General features: G+C 48.1%; 2 protein-coding genes across 4 annotated transcripts in view; one reads left to right on the plus strand and one right to left on the minus strand.

Annotated features, from left to right (window-relative positions):
* The window catches only part of yes1 (YES proto-oncogene 1, Src family tyrosine kinase), a 49988-nt gene extending 41504 nt beyond the window's left edge, over positions 1-8484 (minus strand). For both annotated transcript variants that reach the window (XM_056293501.1, XM_056293500.1), the window contains exon 1: positions 7897-8484. The gene's annotated coding sequence lies outside the window, so the exon portion shown is untranslated. The remainder of the gene's footprint in view (positions 1-7896) is intronic.
* Positions 8485-12253: 3769 nt separating this feature from the next.
* On the plus strand, positions 12254-15145 carry adcyap1b (adenylate cyclase activating polypeptide 1b). Of its 2 annotated transcripts, XM_056293279.1 has the most exons (4): positions 12254-12357; positions 13557-13691; positions 14099-14203; positions 14962-15145. In XM_056293279.1, exons 1-4 carry the CDS (start codon positions 12254-12256, stop codon positions 15143-15145), a joined length of 528 nt encoding a protein of 175 aa, XP_056149254.1. The 2 variants fall into 2 exon arrangements, with proteins under 2 accessions (XP_056149254.1, XP_056149255.1); XM_056293280.1 differs by lacking the exon at positions 14099-14203.
* The last annotated feature ends 4428 nt before the right edge of the window (positions 15146-19573 follow it).

Below are 19573 nucleotides of genomic sequence, written 5' to 3' on the forward strand. Positions count from 1 at the left end.
GTTCCTTATCCGATGCGAGGGTCTAAGGACAGGATGTTGTATTGCTGTAAAGCCCCTTGAGGCAAATTTGTAATTTGTGATATACAAATAAAATTGACTTGACTTGATTTAATATCTGCTCTGCTTTCTTCCACCAAACACCGAGGGAAATAATCAAATGAACAATCGGGAGAAACAATTTCTACTTTCAGTACTTAACTGTATTGGACAATGCGATGCTTTTCTCATAACTGCAGCTTTGAAAAAAAATACATCTATAGTCTGAGTTGAATGTGCTGGGAGATGAACATACCCACAGGCATATTTCTGAGTAACTTTACTCCCTGGTATACCGTACAAAGCCACACACAAAGCAGGTGGTGTTCAAACAAATGTTGGAGCTAGGGCCCATTCACGGACATGTGAGGCTCTGGACCAGACTGCCAGCAATAGCCTGTCAGATTAAGAGGATACGGACTCCCGCTTCCCACTGGGCCTCATGACACAATGGTGGAGGGACTGGAAGAGAGATGCGTTAACAGCCCGCTGGCGCGGAGACAAAATTCAGGGAGCAAAGAAAGCAGGAAAAAAAGTCCCACCTCTGTACTGTTCACTGGGTAAACCCTGTTTACATCAGACTCAAGAAGAGGAGAATAGTGGACTACTCATGAGGGCCTATGCTTCCCTTTTCACCCAACAGATTAGCTCTAGCAAAACTTTCATGCTGACTGATGGCTGAGTAATGACAAGGGGTTATTTTCATTGAAGAAATCCTCAAATAGCTACTATCCATAACGGCTCAGTCTTTTGGGTCGGCTAAGGTAAGTGAAAGGGTTGGCTTTGGCAGCCATAAAAAGATTTTGTGATGCACTAAGGCAAGCACAACCATGACATAACTCTTAACCTCTATTTACCTTCTGGTCAATGAGATCAATTTGTAACTCTGGACTGTCATGGTAGCAGACAGGCACCCTTTGAGTTCACGGCATTGCACAATGTTCACAACCGCTGAGGAGCAGAATGTGAGACAGTGTGATTTCACGTACTTTCAATAGTAATAAACAACAATAATGAATTTTATTTATAGAGCATTTTCAGGGTACTCAAAGATGCTTTACCGAAGTTAAAATGAACATAAAAGCAACACACCAAAAACAACACATAAAATTAATGACACAGTAAAAGCTATTCTGAAAAAGTGAGTTTTGATGAATGATTTGAACATCAACAGATTGGCGCAGTTTCTGATGTGTTTGGGGAGAGACTTCCAGAGGGAGGGGGCAGCTATGGAGAAGGCTCTGTCGCCCCAGGTCCGATGCATGGTCCTGTGTGGTGGAAGCAGGAGGTTGGCATCACAGGAGCGAAGGCTGTGGGAAGGAGTATGGTAGTGGAGCAGGTCAGTGAGGTAGGACGGGGTCTGGTTATGGAGGACTTTGTGAGTGAGAAAAATTACATTGAATTGGATCCATTGTGGGACAAAGAACCATGGGAGGTTCTGGAGGACAGGGGTGATGTGGTCACGTGAGCAGGAGTGGATGAGCAGGCCAGCTGCAGAGTTCTGGATGTACTGGGAGTTCATTTAGGATTTTGGATTATGAGCCATAAAGACTCCTGTTGCAGTAGTCAATTGTGGATGTGATGCAGGCATGGATCAATCTTTAGGCAGCAAAGAAGGAGGGTGATGGGCAGAGAAGAGCCAATGTTTTTTTAAGTGGAAGTTCATGCAGTTCTGGTGATTTGATTGACATGGTGTTCAAAGGAGAGGTTGCTGTCGAAAATGATTCCGAGGTTACAGATGTGTGGGGAAGGCGACAGGGTTGAATTATTGACGGTGAGGCAGAAGTTGTGAGTGGTTTTGGTAAGGGATTTGGGATCAATCATGAGATTTAGCACAATTTAGTTTGAGGAAGTTGGCTTGCATCCATGATTTCATTTGAGTGAGGCAGTTGGTCAAAGTGCAGTGAGTTTGAGTGGTAATGGATTTAGTGGAGATGTAGAGCGGGACATCATCAGCGTAGCAGTGAAAGTGAAGACCGTGACGACATATGACGTTACCAAGGGGGAGAGTATGTAAAGGATGAACAGGAAAGGACCAAGCACCGAAATCTGGGGGATGCCTTGGGACAGAGGAGCAGTGAAGGAGGTGCAGTTGTTGATGCTGATGAACTGTTGTCTGTTTGTGAGATATGATTTTAGCCAGAACAGGGCAGTACCGTTGCTGTTGAGGCAGGATTCAAGGCAGGAGAGAAGAACAGTGTGGTTGATGGTGTTGAAAGCTGCAGTGAGCTCGGGGGCATGCAATGGACAGAGTCTGAGGAGAGGAGGAGGTTGTTGGTGATGTTAAGGAGGGCTGTTTCTGTGCAGTGCTGTGAGCGAAAACCAGACTGAAATGGTTTGAACAGGTCATTGGAGATGAGGTGAGCTTTGAGTTGGGAGGTGACAACACGTTTCAGTATTTTTGACAGAAAGGGGACATTGGAGATGGGCTGGAAATTACTCATGATATCAGGGTTGAGTCCAGGTTTTTTGAGGATGGGGGTGACAGCAGCCAGTTTAAGTGTATGAAGGACTGAACCGGAGCTGAAGGAAGAGTTAATGATTTTGATGATGAGTAAGGAGATACCTGGGACACAGTTCTTAAAAAGATTGGATGGGATGGGATCCATAAGACAAGTAGAGCTTCTCATTCCTACCGTAAATTTGGACAGCTCCATTTGGGACACAGGGGAAAACTTTTAAATAGGCTGGGTGGTAAAGGGGGCAAGATGGGTGGGAAGGTAGAGAGGGCGGGGGAGATGGTCAGGTTGCTGTAGACGGTGTCAATTTTAGTTTGGAAAATTAACTTGTTAACTGCGAAGGAATAGAGGCATTGTCACTGGGCTTGAGAAGTTTGTTTATTGTGGATAAGAGAGCCTTGGGGCTGGTGGAGCCAGAGTGTATGAGGTGTGAGTAAGTAGGTGGACCGGATTGTGATGAGAGCATCTTTGTATTGTTGAAGGTAGTCTGTATAGGCTTGGAGATGCACTGTTAAACCTGTTTTCTTGGAAGTCTTTTGAGTTGGCGCTTAATTTCATTTGATGGGAGTTCAGGAGGATACCAGGGAGATCAGTGTGTGAACGAAACTATTTTGGTTTTAATGGGGGCCAGCTGATCAAAAGAGAAGGACAGTGTCATTATAATAATTGACAAGATCGGAGGGATTACCAGACATCGGGGGAGGGGAAGCAGACATTTTACTGGCAAGAGAGCCAGAAAGGGCTGAGGGGGAGATAGATTTGAGATTTCTGAAGGATATTATGTGTTTGACTTTTGGGATCGGTATAGGGATGTCAATATCTATGGTGATTGCCAGGTGGTCAGAGATATTGAGATTAAGGCTGGAGAGTTGCTGTATCGTGCGACCAGTGGAGCAGACCAAGTCCAGGATGCGACCACGGCTGTCAGTGGGGAAGTTGATTTGTACCAGTTCCAGGAATTCTATGGCAGATTTACTGTCAGTGTCATTAACGTGAATATTAAATTCACCCAGGAGGAAAACAGAAGGTGAGATGGTGCATGGCTGGGTCAGAAAATCAGAGAAGTCAGAGAGAAAGGAGGGGTTTAGCTTGGGGGGGGGGGATTGGTAACGGCAGTGACCAGGGGAGTGGGACCAGAGCTTGTAGGCAAGGTGTTCAAAAGAATGAGTGGTAGGAATAGAAATGGTGGTTGTTTTAATGTCCTTCCTGTAAACAGCAGGAACACCAACTCCCCACCCCTCAAGATGAGGTTTATCAATGTATGTGTATCATGTGGGTGTGGTCTGGTTTACTGAGAAATAGTCCAGGGGTTTATGCCAGGTTTCAGTGAGGCAGAGGAAATCTAGGTTACTGTCAGTTATAAATTCATTCAGAATGAGGCTTTTGTTATTGGGAGAAGAGTGCTGAGCAAAACCAGTTTCAGAAGATGTTGCTTTGTGATAGGTTGTGAGGACTAAGGAGGTGGATGGAGATTGCACTTATTCACGTCTTGTTTGTTATGGTTATGGTGACGGTAATGATGTCTGTTTTCAGGAATGGGAAGAGGTCGAACAGCAGTGTGGCCATACTACAAATGGGAGCGGGTGTGAGTGAAGGATGCGGCAGTCATTGTGGGCAAAGGGGAAGAAGTGGGTTCAGGAGGGCACGTGTGTGATGTAAATAGTCAAACAAGTGTGGAGGACAGAACAGCATGCAACAAATTAGCAGCACGCATGTGACTACCTATCATGTTCAGATGAAGACCATCTCTTCTATACTGAGAGAAGCACTCCCAGAACAAGTCAAAGTTGTGAACAAACCAATGTTGTGCTATACTCATGGACTGGAGCCAGGTATGAAGGTTAGGAATTCTGCTAAAACGCCCCACACCGTGACCCAGTGTGGGAATTGGGTCAAAAATAAAAGCGGTTTTTCCACAACTGTAGAGGAGATTAAAAAGATGGATGAAAATGAGCTTTTGTCAGCTCGGACTGCTGACGGGCAGTGTCAATGAAGCCGATGTGGACTATTACTTACGTAATTGTCGAAAATGAATCCAGGTGTCCTGAGACTGTCTCTAGTATAGTGGTCGCCAACCCTGCTCCTGGAGAGCTACCGTACTGCTGGTTTTCACTCTAACCCTAATTTAACACGTCTGATTCAATAATCAAGGTCTTGGTAAGTAGGTAATCAGTAGAATCAGGTATGGTAATTAGGGCTGGAGTGAAAACCGGCAGGTTAGTAGCTCTCCAGAGGCAGGGTTGGTGACCACTGCACTAGGATGTCAGGGGTAGTAGTTCAAGGAAAGGAGCGCATGACTGCATTTACAAAACAGATGTTTCAGACTATGGAGTCCCCAACAATCAAAGTAGTAGGGGTGAAGACAGGAGTGGGTGACTTATTGACAGAGCTGTCAGGGACAGTCTTGGGAGGGGATGAATGTTGTTTGCCTGAGGAAGCGGCATTGGGACTGGGAGTGACCAACCTGCTGAATGCTGGGGAGGATGGTGTAGGGCAGCGTTTCCCAACCCAGTCCTCAAGGAACCCCTATCCTGCAGATTTTCACTGTAACCCTGCATAGGTAGCCCTGCTTGTACTTACTCAACCAATCATCTCACAGCACTCAATTATGCAAGGTGTGCAAAATTTGACACAATTCCTTGCTGATTGGTTGAATATCTACAAACAGGTACCTACTCAGGGTTGCAAAGAAAATCTGCAGGATAGGGGTTCCTTGAGGACTGGGTTGGGAAACACTGGTGTAGGGGAACCCATGCAGGAGGAACTGTGGTGGCAGCGGGAGATGAGTCGGCCACTGCAGCAGCTGGGGCAGCCGTTGCAGCAGTAGTCCCAGCTGGAGCAGTCAATATGGGAAGGAGTGACATCGGCCAAGGGAACAGCATCGGTCACAGGGGCATCAACGGGTGAACCGTAGCATCAGCCGATAGAATGGTAAAACGACGTGAGAGGTGTATGGGTGGAGGTGAGGCAGCTCCGGGTCTTTCTGTCTTGCCATGTCTGACTACCACCTCCCACCAGGTAGCCTGTGAGCTGGGAGCTTAACAGGAGGAGGGCCAACAACGAGATGATGGGTCGCAGAGGATGGTATTGGAGATGGCTGAGTTCATAAATGAGATCGTTTTGGACTATGTGGCTGCGGTGTCAATAAAATTGGATAAATGAATCGTTTTTTCGCAGTTCACCCGAGAGCCGTCGGATATCATCCTTGAGGTTAGTAATGCAATTTATGCTTCTAGGCAGTCCTCGCAGGGCATAGTAATATTAAACCGGTGATCGAAGTTCACAGAAAAGAAAGCAGAAGTTAGCCGTTAGCTCCACACGGTTCTAACAAAGAGTGCGGGGTGTCAGTGCAACAATTGATGATCAGGTAAAAATCCATAAAATAGTATAACGTCACCTTCTTTAAAATAATGGCTTACGTCATATTTTCAAATTTTTCAAAAAACAGAATAAACAAACAAACAAAATTTGTCAGTTTATTCTGTTTTTTGAAAAACTTGAAAATATGACTTAGGCCATTATTTTAAGAGGGTGACGATAAGCAAACCATAAAATCAATTAAAATAAATCTAATGGTATCAAGGAGCTGCTAGAAGTTAAAAAATAAGCAGAGCCACAAACAAACAAACTGTAGCTGTCAACCGGAACAGTCAGTCAGTTTTTCAATACATAAAAACAAGGAAATAGTCGACTTTTAAATTTATCATTCCATGTGCTTAGGTTTTCGACACCGTTTAGACTAAGAGCAGCAAACTATAGACTCAGCAACCAGGCTGCAAACAAAATTAAAATTAAAAAGGGTGCATCCGAAGCAGATAAGCGTTTGAAGCTATGATGACAGGTTGGTTTTAGTAAATGTTGGATGCCAGGAGGGAGAGATGAAATGGTATCGACGGCTGCCTGCATTACTCCAGTGTAACTCTGTAATTGCCCTGGCACACACTACGGCCTCATCATCAGGGCAGCCGGCCATGACTGCCAATAACAGTAAGTAGAGGGGGGCAGGGGAGGGGAGGGGAACTTCCTTCCGAATCCATTCATGCCATTGAGGCCACCTGCTGTGCCTGTCAAAGGCTGGGAAAGAGAAGGAGCCATCTTCAACCTAGCAAAAGAAGAGCGTTCCTTGTTCTCAATAGTTCGACAAACCAGCAATAAAGGAGGTTGCCACTTGCCACACAGTAGGGAGATTTAGCAAATGCTGAATCTCTATCTGATATCCAAGCTTCCCTCTCCTGCTCCTTGCACATGAGCACTGTGATTTTGCTGTTACGACGCAAACCATTAAAGATCCTATAGCCTTTGGTAAAACGGTTTTCGCTGGAGTGCAAGGCTTTTGAATGACCCCGAGGGTATACTGACTCACTGGAACAGCTGCAAAAAGGTGAACAGAGGAAAAAAAAGAAGAAAAAGAATTATGTTTTAATGACACAGTATGGCACGGTGAGGACACTTAAGGAGTGTATTGCGGATCCTTCATCCTTCTGGCTGTGACCATCGCTCCCTGTTGCTCTGCCAAGACCACCTGTTAATGCTCCTCACTCTGCTGCCAACAGTCTTCTTCAATCCAGCTGTGTGTGTCTTTGTGTGTGTGTGTGTGTGTGTGTGTGTGTGTGTGTGTGTGTGCCTGTGTATGTTTTAAAAAGGACACAACATAACTGTCCAGCTGACTGGAGATGAAGTTACAGAAGGATTATCCTGGCACTAGAACAAACATTCATACTCTCTCTCTTTCTATCTCTCTCTCTCTCTCTCTCTCTCTCTCTCTCTCTCTCTATATATATACACACACACACACACACACACACACATACGTACGTACATACATACATACATAACAAGCATGTGCAGACAGACACGATGCATATCAGCTCTACTGCCCTGCACACACGACCGTGTCGGTGGTTGGTTAGACAGACGTGCATGACGAGAACAGGAGTTTCTCTGTAGTTGGAAGCTGCGGTTAACAGTGTAACGATCCTTTCGTTAGACCTGCTTTTCACGTTAGATCAGGGCTACCGACGGCAAAACTAGAAGCCCGCTCCGACGGAGGCCTCCTTTACCACGGGGTTCTTACGCACGCGTGGGGGAGATACCGACAGAGAGGTGTGCTCGGTTCAACTTTTTAAATGGAGGAAAAAAAAAACGCCACCCAGGAAGGTTTTAAAGCGTGCCCGGCCACATGTAGGGAAAGGTTCCGATCGTCGTCTCCAATCGCAGCCTGTGCATAAACTTAATGAGATTATCGCTTCGTACAACGTGCTAAAAATAAAGCGTCCTTTTGATTCCCGTCCCAACTTTATCTAACGTGCTCTGCCAGAGGAGGATAAGGCCTTGCCGCGTTCCGCTTCCCCAACATGAGGAGGAGAAACATCTTGTCCTTTGCTGCTGCTGTATTTCTTACCTTTAAAGCGAGCTTTTGCTGGGGTTCAGTTGGGCTACATGCGTCCTCTGGTCCTCCGTCCACCTTATATTCGTTGGTACAATCCGAGTGGAAGCGGCCGACGGCGCTGAGTCTCTGTAACGTGGACTCAGTCCCGGCTCTGTCCCATATCGATCCCGCACGGGGCAAAAACTACTTCACAAACACACCGCTCATCAATTCAGATCCTTAATTCCCCTCAGTGGCGAGTTGGCGACCGGATGACAGACCGCCCGGCACCGACCAGAACACACGGCGAAGACGGTACAGAAAGGGGGTCTAGTCTTGAAAACGGCGGACTCGGCAGCCGGCGGGGCTCGCGCGCGCGCCGCCGCTAACAATAGGCAGGCTTGGCTGGCGGAGGAGCCGACGAGGCCAAAGGAGGAATCGTCCCTTATCCGAAGGTCCCCCCCGCTTCCAACATGGCCGACGGCGACCAAAACTCACAGCACAGCCGAACGAGCCGTCCTTGCCGTCCACGCCTTCACACCGGCGGATGAAATGGTGCGGGACACGTTGCGAGGATAATAAACACGCGGATATCCACATTTATCCCGGTTTCGGCCAACCTTTGAACCTAGAGTTTGGGAAAAGGCGATTTGCGGTACTATGGCGCCCCCTAGGCTTGGCCCGGGTCAAGCGAAGACGGGGGCGATTTAGTCAACCAGCCGCAGGACGACGCTATTAGACAGCCAATCACGGACATCATAATGATAATAATGATAATAATAATAATAATAATAATAATAATAATAATAATAATAATAACCTTAAACCGAAAATAGGACGAGACATATTTTGACCAAAGTACCAGTTTTGAAACCTCATCAGTAGATTTTAACAAGTCTTTAAACGATATCTGCATATCTGTATTTGAGTTTGTCCATTTTGCCTCCCCTGGAAGTGTCCTAGGTCGGATGCAAAAAAATAAAAAAAGGACCCCAGAAGCGCACGTTCTCCCCGTGTCTGCGTGGGTTTCCTCCGGGTGCTCCGCCCCCCCCCCCACCATCAAAAAGACACGCATGTTAGAGTTAATACTCCTCTGCCTGTGCCCCTGAGCAAGGCAATGGAGAGAAAAACTGGAGTTGGTCCCCGGGCGCCGCAGCTTGCCCACTGCTCCTATACAACAGGATGGGTTGAATGCAGAAGATAAATTCCTTGTAAGAATACAATGTCAAATAAAGTGGCTTTCATTCATTCAACAAGATGGCAGGAAACCAACTCACGAAACCCAGAGGTGGCATCGTGGGCATGCCATTAAGAAAACAAAAGTTTTCCGCTGACCCCCTACTGACTAAATGTATGTGCTCCAAATAACACGCATGTTCGGAGGGATGAGCATTGCACGATTACAGACTCCACGAGGCACTGAAATAGCCCAGCAGAGCTCTGCAATACGGAGCAACACTTGACTCCCATGCCAGCTCCTATCCAGCCCCAACTGCAGCCGGATATCCAGAGGGCCTATCTGGGAGCTGTGATGGCCAGCCCGGCTTGTATGCTGGACATATAAAGAGGGAAGTTGTGTAATTACAGGCAGTAAACCCTCTTTCAACGTCACTCATTTCAGAGAAACACTACCCAGCCTTGTCGGCTGGGTCCCTTTTCTTTGTCTAGACAGCCCCCATTCCTCAGCACGTCTAGTAAATAACCTGACATTTCGAAAATAAGCGTTTGATTGAAAGTCATCCGGCAACATAATCTCATAAGGAAGATGGAAAAATGGCTCGAGGGGATATATTTTGGGCGCAAATTGGTGACAGGCTGTATGTAATCCTGCTGTCCCGGATGGATCCGGGACACGGCCTCGTGGATCTATGGGATGGCTGTGTCACTGTGTCGAGGTGATATTCGTGTACTGCATTTAATGCGTTTTTAGGAGGTGCGCGAATGATCGTGTCATAGTCTACGTGCCATTTTGGATGTAGGCCTGTGAGAAAGCTGCGGTTGAGTTTTGGGATTTGGATACCGTCTGATTTCTGCGTAATGATAAAACGAAAAAACCCAACAATAACAAAAAAAAGGATTACAAATAAACCTAACCAGATTTTGCGTGCTTTGCTTTTGTCCGCTAGATGGCGCCATCTGCTCAGCCTCGGGAACGTCCACACCGGCTCACGCCCGATGATCCGCTGCAGTTTAAACACGTCTGTTCAACCGATGGACGGACTTCAATGGAATCACGTCCTAACGCAAAAGTTGAAGAGCCCCCCCCCTCTCTCTCTCTCCCCCTCTCTCGCTCTCTCGCTCTCTCTCTACCCACCCCCGCTGTGGCTTCATCTTCGTCATTTTGCGTCAGAGTGAGAACGAAAAAGAAAAACAAAAAAACGAAAAAAACGAAAACAAATACATTTAAAAAAAAAAGATAAACACTGACGTGAATCTGTCCAGTCGAATTTCTCAGTTGGCCGCGTGGCCCGGGGCTCCGGGTCCGACCGCATCGCCGCTGTTAGCGGGTCGCAGGCCGACACCAGGCGGCTGGCGGAACCTTTGGTCAAGGTATTGATGAAAACCTATCAAAAGTGGGCTGCGCCCCCCTAACGAATCTGCCAACATGGCTGGGGACGAGGTGGGCTTCACAGGTCCACGACTCTCCGCACAATTAGTCAAGAGTGCCACCAAGCAAATTGTCATTCATCGCAATTTCGTTTCTGTTAATCGGTTTGCTTTATAAAAACGATACGGGCACTTTGAGAACATGGTGGGGAAACTGTTGAAATTAGCAGGATGCAGCCGCGCTGGGTTGCTCAGAGCCCGCATCATGCGTCACTGGCCGTGCTCAAATCAGGTTAGGCCCACATGTCTCGATTTCTCTTTTCTCTTTTTTCTTTTTTTGAGCAATCAACTTATAATGTTAGGGATGGCCAGAAATCGAAACCCTAATATCCATTAAGCAACAACTGGAAATATTTTTTTCAAAAGTGGCATGATTCAGAGAGCCGCGGTCTGAGCTTATCCATTTCAGCACCGGACAGCTCCCCGCATTCCCCAGCAGGGCCCTCAGCTCCGGCAGCGGAAACAGGGACCCCCGTCATCATTACTCCGCATAGTGCACCCAGACAGGGAAACCACAGCCATCATCTCTCACACACATTATCATTTCCCAGCTCAGCCATAGTCATAAAAGCCTAATTGGAGTTATTGATGACGCGTTAGGACATGTCGTGGTCGCGGTGAAGGGAGGGAGGGGAGGAAAGACAAAAATAATGCTCTGAGCGGACGTCTCGCGCAAAGTTCACGGTTGCATGCGTTCACCAACTTTCTGAAAGAGGAAAAAAAATCAGAGTTTTGAAGTAAACTTCCATCCTAGGTGGGTGTGGATAGGTGGGGGGGAGGAGGGGGGGCGAGTCTCACTGATGCATCGATGAGGAAGGAACTGTACTATTATATTCCGGGAGGGAGGTTTGATGACGTCTATAGCATCCTTATGTGACTTACTGAAGAAGAAAAAAAAAAGAAAAAAAGGAGGCAAGGCTCCACGATGGATAAAAATCCAAGGCATTCAGAGCTCAGGACAAAAAGTTTAGGACACAGATATGTGGACAAACGACAGCGTACTTCTCCGCCGAGTTTTTGTTTGACCGAGCGACTGACTGGCTTAGTCACATATTTGTGTATAGAAGTACGGCAGGCTGTACTGACGGGGGACGCAAGGAAACGGCGGAGGCGCTTCAGCCAGGAAAGAGGTGCCGTGAGAAAGATAGCGATCTCTATCTCCTCTCTCTCTCTCCTCTCTCTCTCTCTCTCTCTCACACACACCACACACACACACACACACACACACAACACACACACACACACGCCATCACCACCACCACCACCACAGCCGCGCCCGGATCACAGCCCATACAGCACTCCTCTCTCTTCCTCCTCCGCTATAGGTATGTGGCTACATCTCCCGTCTTTCAAAGCAGGCACCTTTTTTGATCGGGGAAAAAAGAAAAAAAAAGAATATTTTAACTCGGAGAGATCTTGCGATGGAGATCTCGCAAGATGGGAATTCTTTATTATTATTTCCTTTTCCCTTTCCTTCCGCGGAGATGTGCTTTGCTCGCTTTTGACTTTGCCGCTGCGTCCAGAGAGGAAATGGATTCGGCGTCGTATTCATATGCCACTTTCAAACTTTACTTTTTTTCTCTCTTCCGCGGCATGGAATGAATTAAAAAAAAGAGAGTAATACGATTTCTCAAGCTAATAGACGCGACACGTTAATCTGATTGCTTCCATCCGATCGAATTATTTAGTTTGCTGTTGCAAACGAGGCAGGTGAGCGTGCCCTGTGGGGAGCGGTGCATGCACCCTGTGTAACGCTGCTTTCTCCTCTCTTTCTCCTTACAGCATGGCCAGATCGAGTAAAGCGACTTTGGTCTTGCTCGTCTACGGAATCATAATGCACTACAGCGTCTACTGCACACCTATCGGACTAAGTTACCCTAAAATCAGGTAGGTGAACGGTCCGCCCCCCCCTCTTCCCCTCCCCCGATTCGTCTTTAAAATAACGGTAATTCGATCCGTTTTGAATAAAGAACGAACTTCCGGTTAGCTTAATTCAGAACCCCGCTCTGCCAGGACACGCGGAGTCGCACACTGATTCCGATTTTTTTTGGACACCTTTTCGTTTAAAATGCGCGCGCGTCGTGGCGCCAACAACGCTCGTGCTGGGAATTCTTAACACCGCGAACTGGAAACGTGAAATTATGGCGGCGCGTCTTCCGCCTTCACAAACGCCTCTGTGTTGTGTATAAAAACGACAGTATGGGGGTTGTGTAGCGGCTGGCAGGCTGGCTGGCTGGCTGGCTGGCTGGCTGGCTGTCTGTCTGTCTGTCTGTCTGCCTGGCTGCCTGTCTGTCCGGCGGGACTGTACAGAACTCCCCTGATTAACAACGGCAGCTCGGTAAGTGCAATGGATATAGTGGTTGGGGTGACGGTGGGATGGCGTCACCGAGGAGAGGCGCGGCAAAACGAATAGCAACGCTCTCCTTATGAGATGTCTTCTGTTTTTTTCTTCTTCTTCTGCCTCTTCTTCTTCCCCCGTGAAAAGCCGTATCCATAATTTAGGCGTGGTTTCTACTGACTCTAATTTTCTCTTGTAATTCTCACGGCTCCTTTTTGATCCGGTGTTGGCTGAAGGCCTGCTCGAGCGTTTTAACAGTCCGCTTGACTTCTAAATTATGAACGAGGCAGCAGCCTGGCTTGGTAACACCATAACAGGGTTGGACAGATTTTCCTATCTACATAAATTGTTAAAAAAAAAAATATATATATATATATATATATATATATAGTAATTTAGAGAATCGTAGCTATGACATATTTCAGGCTGTACCCGCAGTCTGTCGGGTTTAACAATTTATTTTCCGAAAGTGTGTAAAACACCCATAGCGATGGAAACGGTATTCGATAGTCCTGTTTCGATACACGTCTCCCTGTCGACCCCCCGTGTCTCCTGCCATTCATTTAACCCTCCACCGACACACTTCGCAGGAAATTGTTCTTCCTTCGATTCGACGTCTTCATAGTTTCAGTTTGTGAGGCAGGTCCAGCCCCCCCCCCCTTCCCTCTCCCCCACCACCCCAAGATTTTATCAACGGTTCCACGATTTAATGTGATCAAATTACCGTGGCATATTTTCCCATTTGCAGACTTGAAAACGACGCCTTCGACGAGGACGGCAATTCCTTATCCGACATGGGCTTTGACAGTGATCAGATAGGCATCCGGAGCCCAGCGTCGTTAGATGACGACCTGTACCCGCTGTACTTCCCGCCAGGGAAGAGGTAAAGAATAAAGCTCCATCACCCTCTCCCAGCCCCGCGAGGGGCGGCGACTCCCATTTTCAGGACTCTTTTGGGTTGGTTTTTTTTGTGTGTGCGTGTGTTTTTTTGCCGCTGCGATAATGTTTTTGCTTGCTTTGTTTTCCCAGACTTTCTCGTGTTATCTGTTCAATGTTAAGATTCATTCTCAGTAGCGTAAAAATGTTGATGCACCCATCATTACATAGGTGAAGGTCAACAGACAAGCCAGGTGATCACCTGTATGTATCACCCGGAGAGGCTCTGATTTAATTGATAAGGGGTGGGGGGGGCGGGGCACATTTTAGGCTACTTTTTCTCCCCCCCCCTCTATCATTTTGTCTGCGCTTTGGTCACTGACGATGTCTGTGTTTCGCGTTTTATCATCTCAGAGCAGAGAGGCATGCAGATGAAGAATTAGATAGAGCCTTGAGGGAGATCCTGGGTCAGTTAACAGCGAGGCAATATCTGCATTCTCTGATGGCAATACGTGTAGGGTAAGGGCATTTCTTATAAGCGTTTACCTGCCGTCATCTTCTTTCGTTGTTGTTATTTTTGTCGTCGTCGTTGTTGTTGTTGTTGCTGTTGTTTATGCTTCTTTTTTTGTTGCTTTCTCCGTCGCCAAAGAGTTCAGGTTGTTTCATCATAGTCTCGTGCCGTTGTGTGTGTGTGGCACGTGCGCGTGCGCGTCATGATCCATGCTCCGCTGTCCTCCTTGTTGTGGCGTGGCGCTGCGCTCATCGCTACATCCATCTTTTTAAACAAAGAGGGCCAGTTTCCTTAGACCACGTACAAAACGAGAAAAAAAACGAAAAGGAAAAGAAAAAAGAAACCTGAAAAGACGAAACTGTGGACTGAATATCCATATATGGATTTTGTTTCCTCGGCGCTCATGGTACACCGAGATGCAGGCTACGCGTCGGAATACGCAATGGCTCGCGAATGAATAATTTATAAACGTTTGCCTGAAAGGCTGAAATCTCTGTTCGGTGTCCTTACTTGGCGCGTTTATCAAACGAAAAAAAAGAAAAAAGAAAAGTCATTTGTAAGGGAGGGGTGTGGGGGGGGTTACAGTGTTAAAGGTTGCAGACGGCTCCCGAGGTCCGCTGCACCCCCCCCCCCCATGTCACCCCCATGTCACCTGGCTGACACCAGCGTCAGGCCAGTTAATAAAGGTGCTGCAGCGGTGCATTAGTTAATCTGTTGAAGGGTGAGCCCCGCGTCTTCACATGCAGCTTGTCTTCTTGTTCCGCAGCGAGGATAGCAGCATGGAGGACGAGACGGAGCCCTTGTCCAAAAGGCACTCAGACGGCATCTTCACCGACAGCTACAGCCGCTACCGGAAGCAGATGGCCGTCAAGAAGTACCTGGCAGCGGTCCTGGGAAGAAGGTACAGACAGAGAGTTAGGAACAAAGGACGTCGACTTGCCTATTTGTAGCGTTGTCCGTGCGCCCCAAAACTGCCCTCCTGTGTATATATATATATGTATCCAGTCGTCAACTCGAAGTCATTCAGATTACTATAACTGACCAAACAGTGGATTGCGCCTGTGTTCTTTAAACATGTATTTATGTATGAAGTAAAGCCATTAAAATGAATATTTTAATAATAATATCGTTTTTCTTTTTGTACAAAAAAAACAACAACAAAAAAAAACAAGCACTTGATACCGCACAGTTATACTTTGTGGACCAATATTTTATTTTCGTGTCAACATGTTGAAAACACACACACGCAAAAAAAAAAAAGATAAAAAAAAGATAATTGTACACCTTCAACATTATGCGCTTGAAATCTTTAAGGTCATCTACATATGCAGAAAATAAATAGAATTTAAAAAGACAATCAAAGTATTGAATGTTATACTTATTTTTGTAACCAACGTTCTATTTTTTTAGTGTTGTTTGTGCCCCCCCCCCCAGACAGGCCCCTATAGCAACAGTGCGCATGCTCTGTGAGGCATTTCCGGTTTCGGCTGAACGATAGGTGTTGCCCCCTGTCCACCCCCGCTCCTCCCTCCCTCAATGGGGAGCCGGTAGCGTCCGGGCCCCTGTGGGGGAATTCTGGCGGCTTTTGTTGCGCGTAAGCCTCTTCATTTTGATGGATGACTGATTGACTCTGATGGTCATTCGCGAGGCGGGCGGTTAAAGAAAAATAAAAAAATCGTTCCTCCGTTAGGGGAGAACTCCTGCTGCAGGCTTTGCAAAGGCATCGCCGCCTTGGCCGACTGTAGCAGCCTCATTGATAAAGGAGGAGCCCCAGATTGCTGTTGACAGCATGCGGCAAACACTGCTTGCTCACTGGCCTGGAGTCTCATTTCCGGTAGGGGTGTGCTAGCTAGGCCTGCGCAGAGGATGTTTCATGTGTGTGTGTTGTGTTTCGATATACTGGAGACAGTGCACCGTATACAGTACAGTGTGCACATTCGCCTCAACGTTCTGTGTGTTCAATCAACAGAATCGATCATTTTGGGTATGTTACGGGCAGCACTGCCGACAGAATTGACCCACGACGCGTAGGACAGGAAGTGGTCTTGACAAGAGACGTCTACGTGAAGGGTAGCGTTACTGCGGTCCTAGCGGTCTCGGGTCTTTTGAGAAGTGGGGCCCCTACGGCTGAGGGGGGATATTTACATATCGCGTCATATTTACCGGTGCTTTACAGTGCTTTGCTGCGAACCTGCATGCGGGTGTGCTGTCTGGATTGTGCTTATGTGGGGGGCTGGTTCTGTGTTCAGCCTGGTTCAGCACCGCCGCCCCTCGCATCCATTGGAGATGTGGCCAAGAAGAAAAAAAAAAAGAGGGAGGGCTGGAGGTGGTGGAGACTGGTACTGCACTGACTTGTTGATTTTTTTTCTCTCGTTTTTCCCTGCTCTGGGAGGGGGGCTGGACGCCCCCCCCCCAGCTGATTGCCTTTGTTCTAGTAGCATTTATAAAGATTATGTTGCTTATAGATCCCTATGCTAACGCGTTGATTTGACAGTGCCGTGCGTTTTTTCTTTCCTTTCTTAAGACAAACGCCGATTTGTGTGAGGTGTCTATGGAGGGCGTGAGGGTGTGATGCAGAGAGGAGGAGTAGCCGAGGCAGTCACACGAAATGAGGAGAGAGACAAGTGGGAAGGGAGACAGAGACAGAGAGATAAAGAAGGCGAGAGAGAGAGAGAGGGGGGGTGAGTGGGAGAGACCGAGACGGACGGAGGAGTGAATGGGTGAGTGCGTGAGCCTGTTACATAAGAGAGGGGCTGCAGCAGCTGCAAGCCTGGGAGAGAGGGGTTGTCACACCTGGATACAGAAAAGAAAAGGGTGGTGGGGGTGAGATCTGTCGCCTCGCCTCACCAGGCGGAGTGAGATCATGGTCAGGGGGGAGGGAGGGGGGGGATCTGATGTGAGAGCCGCATTAAGACGTCGAATTCCCCCACACTTCATCACTACCTGGCTGCAGCGCACTGTGTGAGCGAGGCGCCGCGGTTGGGGGGGAAGGCCACGTTAGCTAACCCTCTTCCGCAAGGACGGAGATGCATGCAATTCATAGCCCGCCCCCCCCCCCACATCAGAGGGAACCTGCGATTGACTTTTATGATGGAAATATCTCATGTATTTATTCAGTGTTATGCAAACTCCGCGTTATGCACCCCTGCAGCCCAATCTGGGGCCCGCGCTCCCTACGGGAAGTATCAACACAATCTCTCCTCAATTTGGCTTCCTCCTGCAGCCTTTGTGTGTGTGTGTGTGTGTGTGTGTGCGCGCGCGTGATTGTGTCTGCAAGTGCACCGGTGTTCGTGTGTGTCTGGGTTGGGACGTGTCTGTGTTGCTGTGAAAAGAGTGACCGAATGCGCACGTGCGGAGGGGGGGGGGGGGGACAGCTTTTGGTGTTTGGTGCCTTGCTTCGACATGAAAAAAAAAGAAATCGCCACAAGTGACAGATGGCAATTTTAGTGGCCCTACAATGCTGCAGTCCATTAGCTTACACTGAAACTTCCTTTTAGTCCGCTTAGTCTGCCCCGAGAGTCGTAGAATTAGGCTTTTCTGTTAAAGCATGACCAACGATTTATTAAGTAAAAAAAAAAAATAATGACTAGAATTCATATGTTAATGGAGCAGGCAAGTGTGTTTGCGTGTGCGTCTGTGTGCGTTCAGTGTCTGTGAGAGTTGAAGTGTTTTATCAGTGTTGACTACGACATGTTGCTTGTTTGATATTGGTCAGTAACTTATGAATCAGAGAAATACCCTCTCCCCCATGACCTGCGGTAATGTGCATCTAGGTTTGTAAAAAAAAGAAGAAAAAAAAAGGTTTCTGAATATGACAAGAGTTGTTATACAGATTTGAGCAAACGCCTGTTGTTGATATTTCTGAAAGCGCCAAACGCCTTACTTCAATGTGTGATCTCTTACCTATCTGAAAACAATGTGTTTTAAAAGTGAACCTTAGTAAAAGTGACATCGTTATACACACGGGACTCCTCGTATGGGGGGGCTTTTACGTTTCTCAATGTGATGGAAGTGTTGTAAGATTTGTATGAATAAATTTTTTTTTGTAAACAACACCGCTTTGCTAATCGATGTCTAATCTTTGCAACACGCCGTTGTCATGGTGACGACTTGATGCATCCAGCTGAACGATGAGCTGCAGCATCCATCCATCCATCCATCCATCCATTATCCAGACATGCTCTCGGGGGTCATGGGGGATGCTGGGGCCTATCCCAGCAGTCACTGGGCGGCGGGTGGGGAGACACCCTGGACAGGCTGCCAGACCATCACAGAGCCAAGCTGCAGCAAGAAAAAGAAAATAAATAAAAACAAAATATACATATAACAACATATCAGTTGTAGCAAAGCCACACTGCTTCATACTTGACTTTAAACCTTCCACTTGGGAAATAGTCCCTAAATATTTCTCTGAATCCACCTTAAACAGCTCACGTGCCTGTCTGAGTTGAAATGCATCCCCAGAAAAAAACAAACAAACAAACAAACAAACAAACAAACACAAAACCAGACTTCAAGTTGCATCACAGCAAATAAAGTCAAACATCCTGCAGCAAATCACACCAGCAGCTCCACGCCGCTGAGTGGATCAATATTGACCCAGTCGTTCGGCTGTCGTCAGTGTGTGGCTCAAATGAAGTGCATCTGCCTCCAGCAAGATCTCAGCACAGATGCAGCGGGGGGAACAGAAACAAGCTGCATGGCGTGGCCTGGCCTGGCCTGGCGTGGCGTGGCATGGCATGGCATGGCGTGGCCTGGCATGGCATGGCGTGGCCTGGCGTGGCATGGCATGGCCTGGCCTGGCCTGGCCTGCCCTGGCATGGCGTGGCATGGCGTGGCCTGGCATGGCATGGGCCTGGCCTGGCCTGGCCTGGCCTGGCGTGGCCTGGCCTGGCCTGGCCTGGCGTGGCATGGCCTGGCCTGGCGTGGCATGGCCTGGCCTGGCGTGGCATGGCCTGGCCTGGCCTGGCCTGGCGTGGCGTGGCGTGGCCTGGCCTGGCCTGGCGTGGCATGGCCTGGCCTGGCGTGGCATGGCCTGGCCTGGCGTGGCATGGCCTGGCCTGGCGTGGCATGGCCTGGCCTGGCGTGGCATGGCCTGGCCTGGCCTGGCCTGGCCTGGCGTGGCCTGGCGTGGCCTGGCATGGCCTGGCGTGGCATGGCATGGCATGGCATGGCGCCGGCCGAGAGGAAACGCCACCGGCGTCCATCTCACACCGCTCTGCCCCGCAGACGAAAGAGGTTTTACACTCGGTGGCAGCAGACACGGCCGAAACCACTGGGTTTTGTTGCGTTGCCGTTTGGCAAATAAACACAACCGCTCTGCAAATCTCCACCTGGGGTTTCAAACCACCGTGTTTTAAAAGAGACATGACGGAGCA

Source organism: Lampris incognitus, chromosome 14 (genome assembly GCF_029633865.1).
Source record: "Lampris incognitus isolate fLamInc1 chromosome 14, fLamInc1.hap2, whole genome shotgun sequence".
Classification (NCBI taxonomy): Eukaryota; Metazoa; Chordata; class Actinopteri; order Lampriformes; family Lampridae; genus Lampris; species Lampris incognitus.

Coding starts and splice junctions, on each gene's coding strand:
- adcyap1b (XM_056293279.1), top strand. CDS start 12,254: ATGGCCAGATCGAGTAAAGCGACTTTGGTCTTGCTCGTCTACGGAATC. Junction 13,692..14,098: donor TACTTCCCGCCAGGGAAGAG/GTAAAGAATAAA, acceptor TTATCATCTCAG/AGCAGAGAGGCATGCAGATG. Junction 14,204..14,961: donor CTGATGGCAATACGTGTAGG/GTAAGGGCATTT, acceptor CTTGTTCCGCAG/CGAGGATAGCAGCATGGAGG.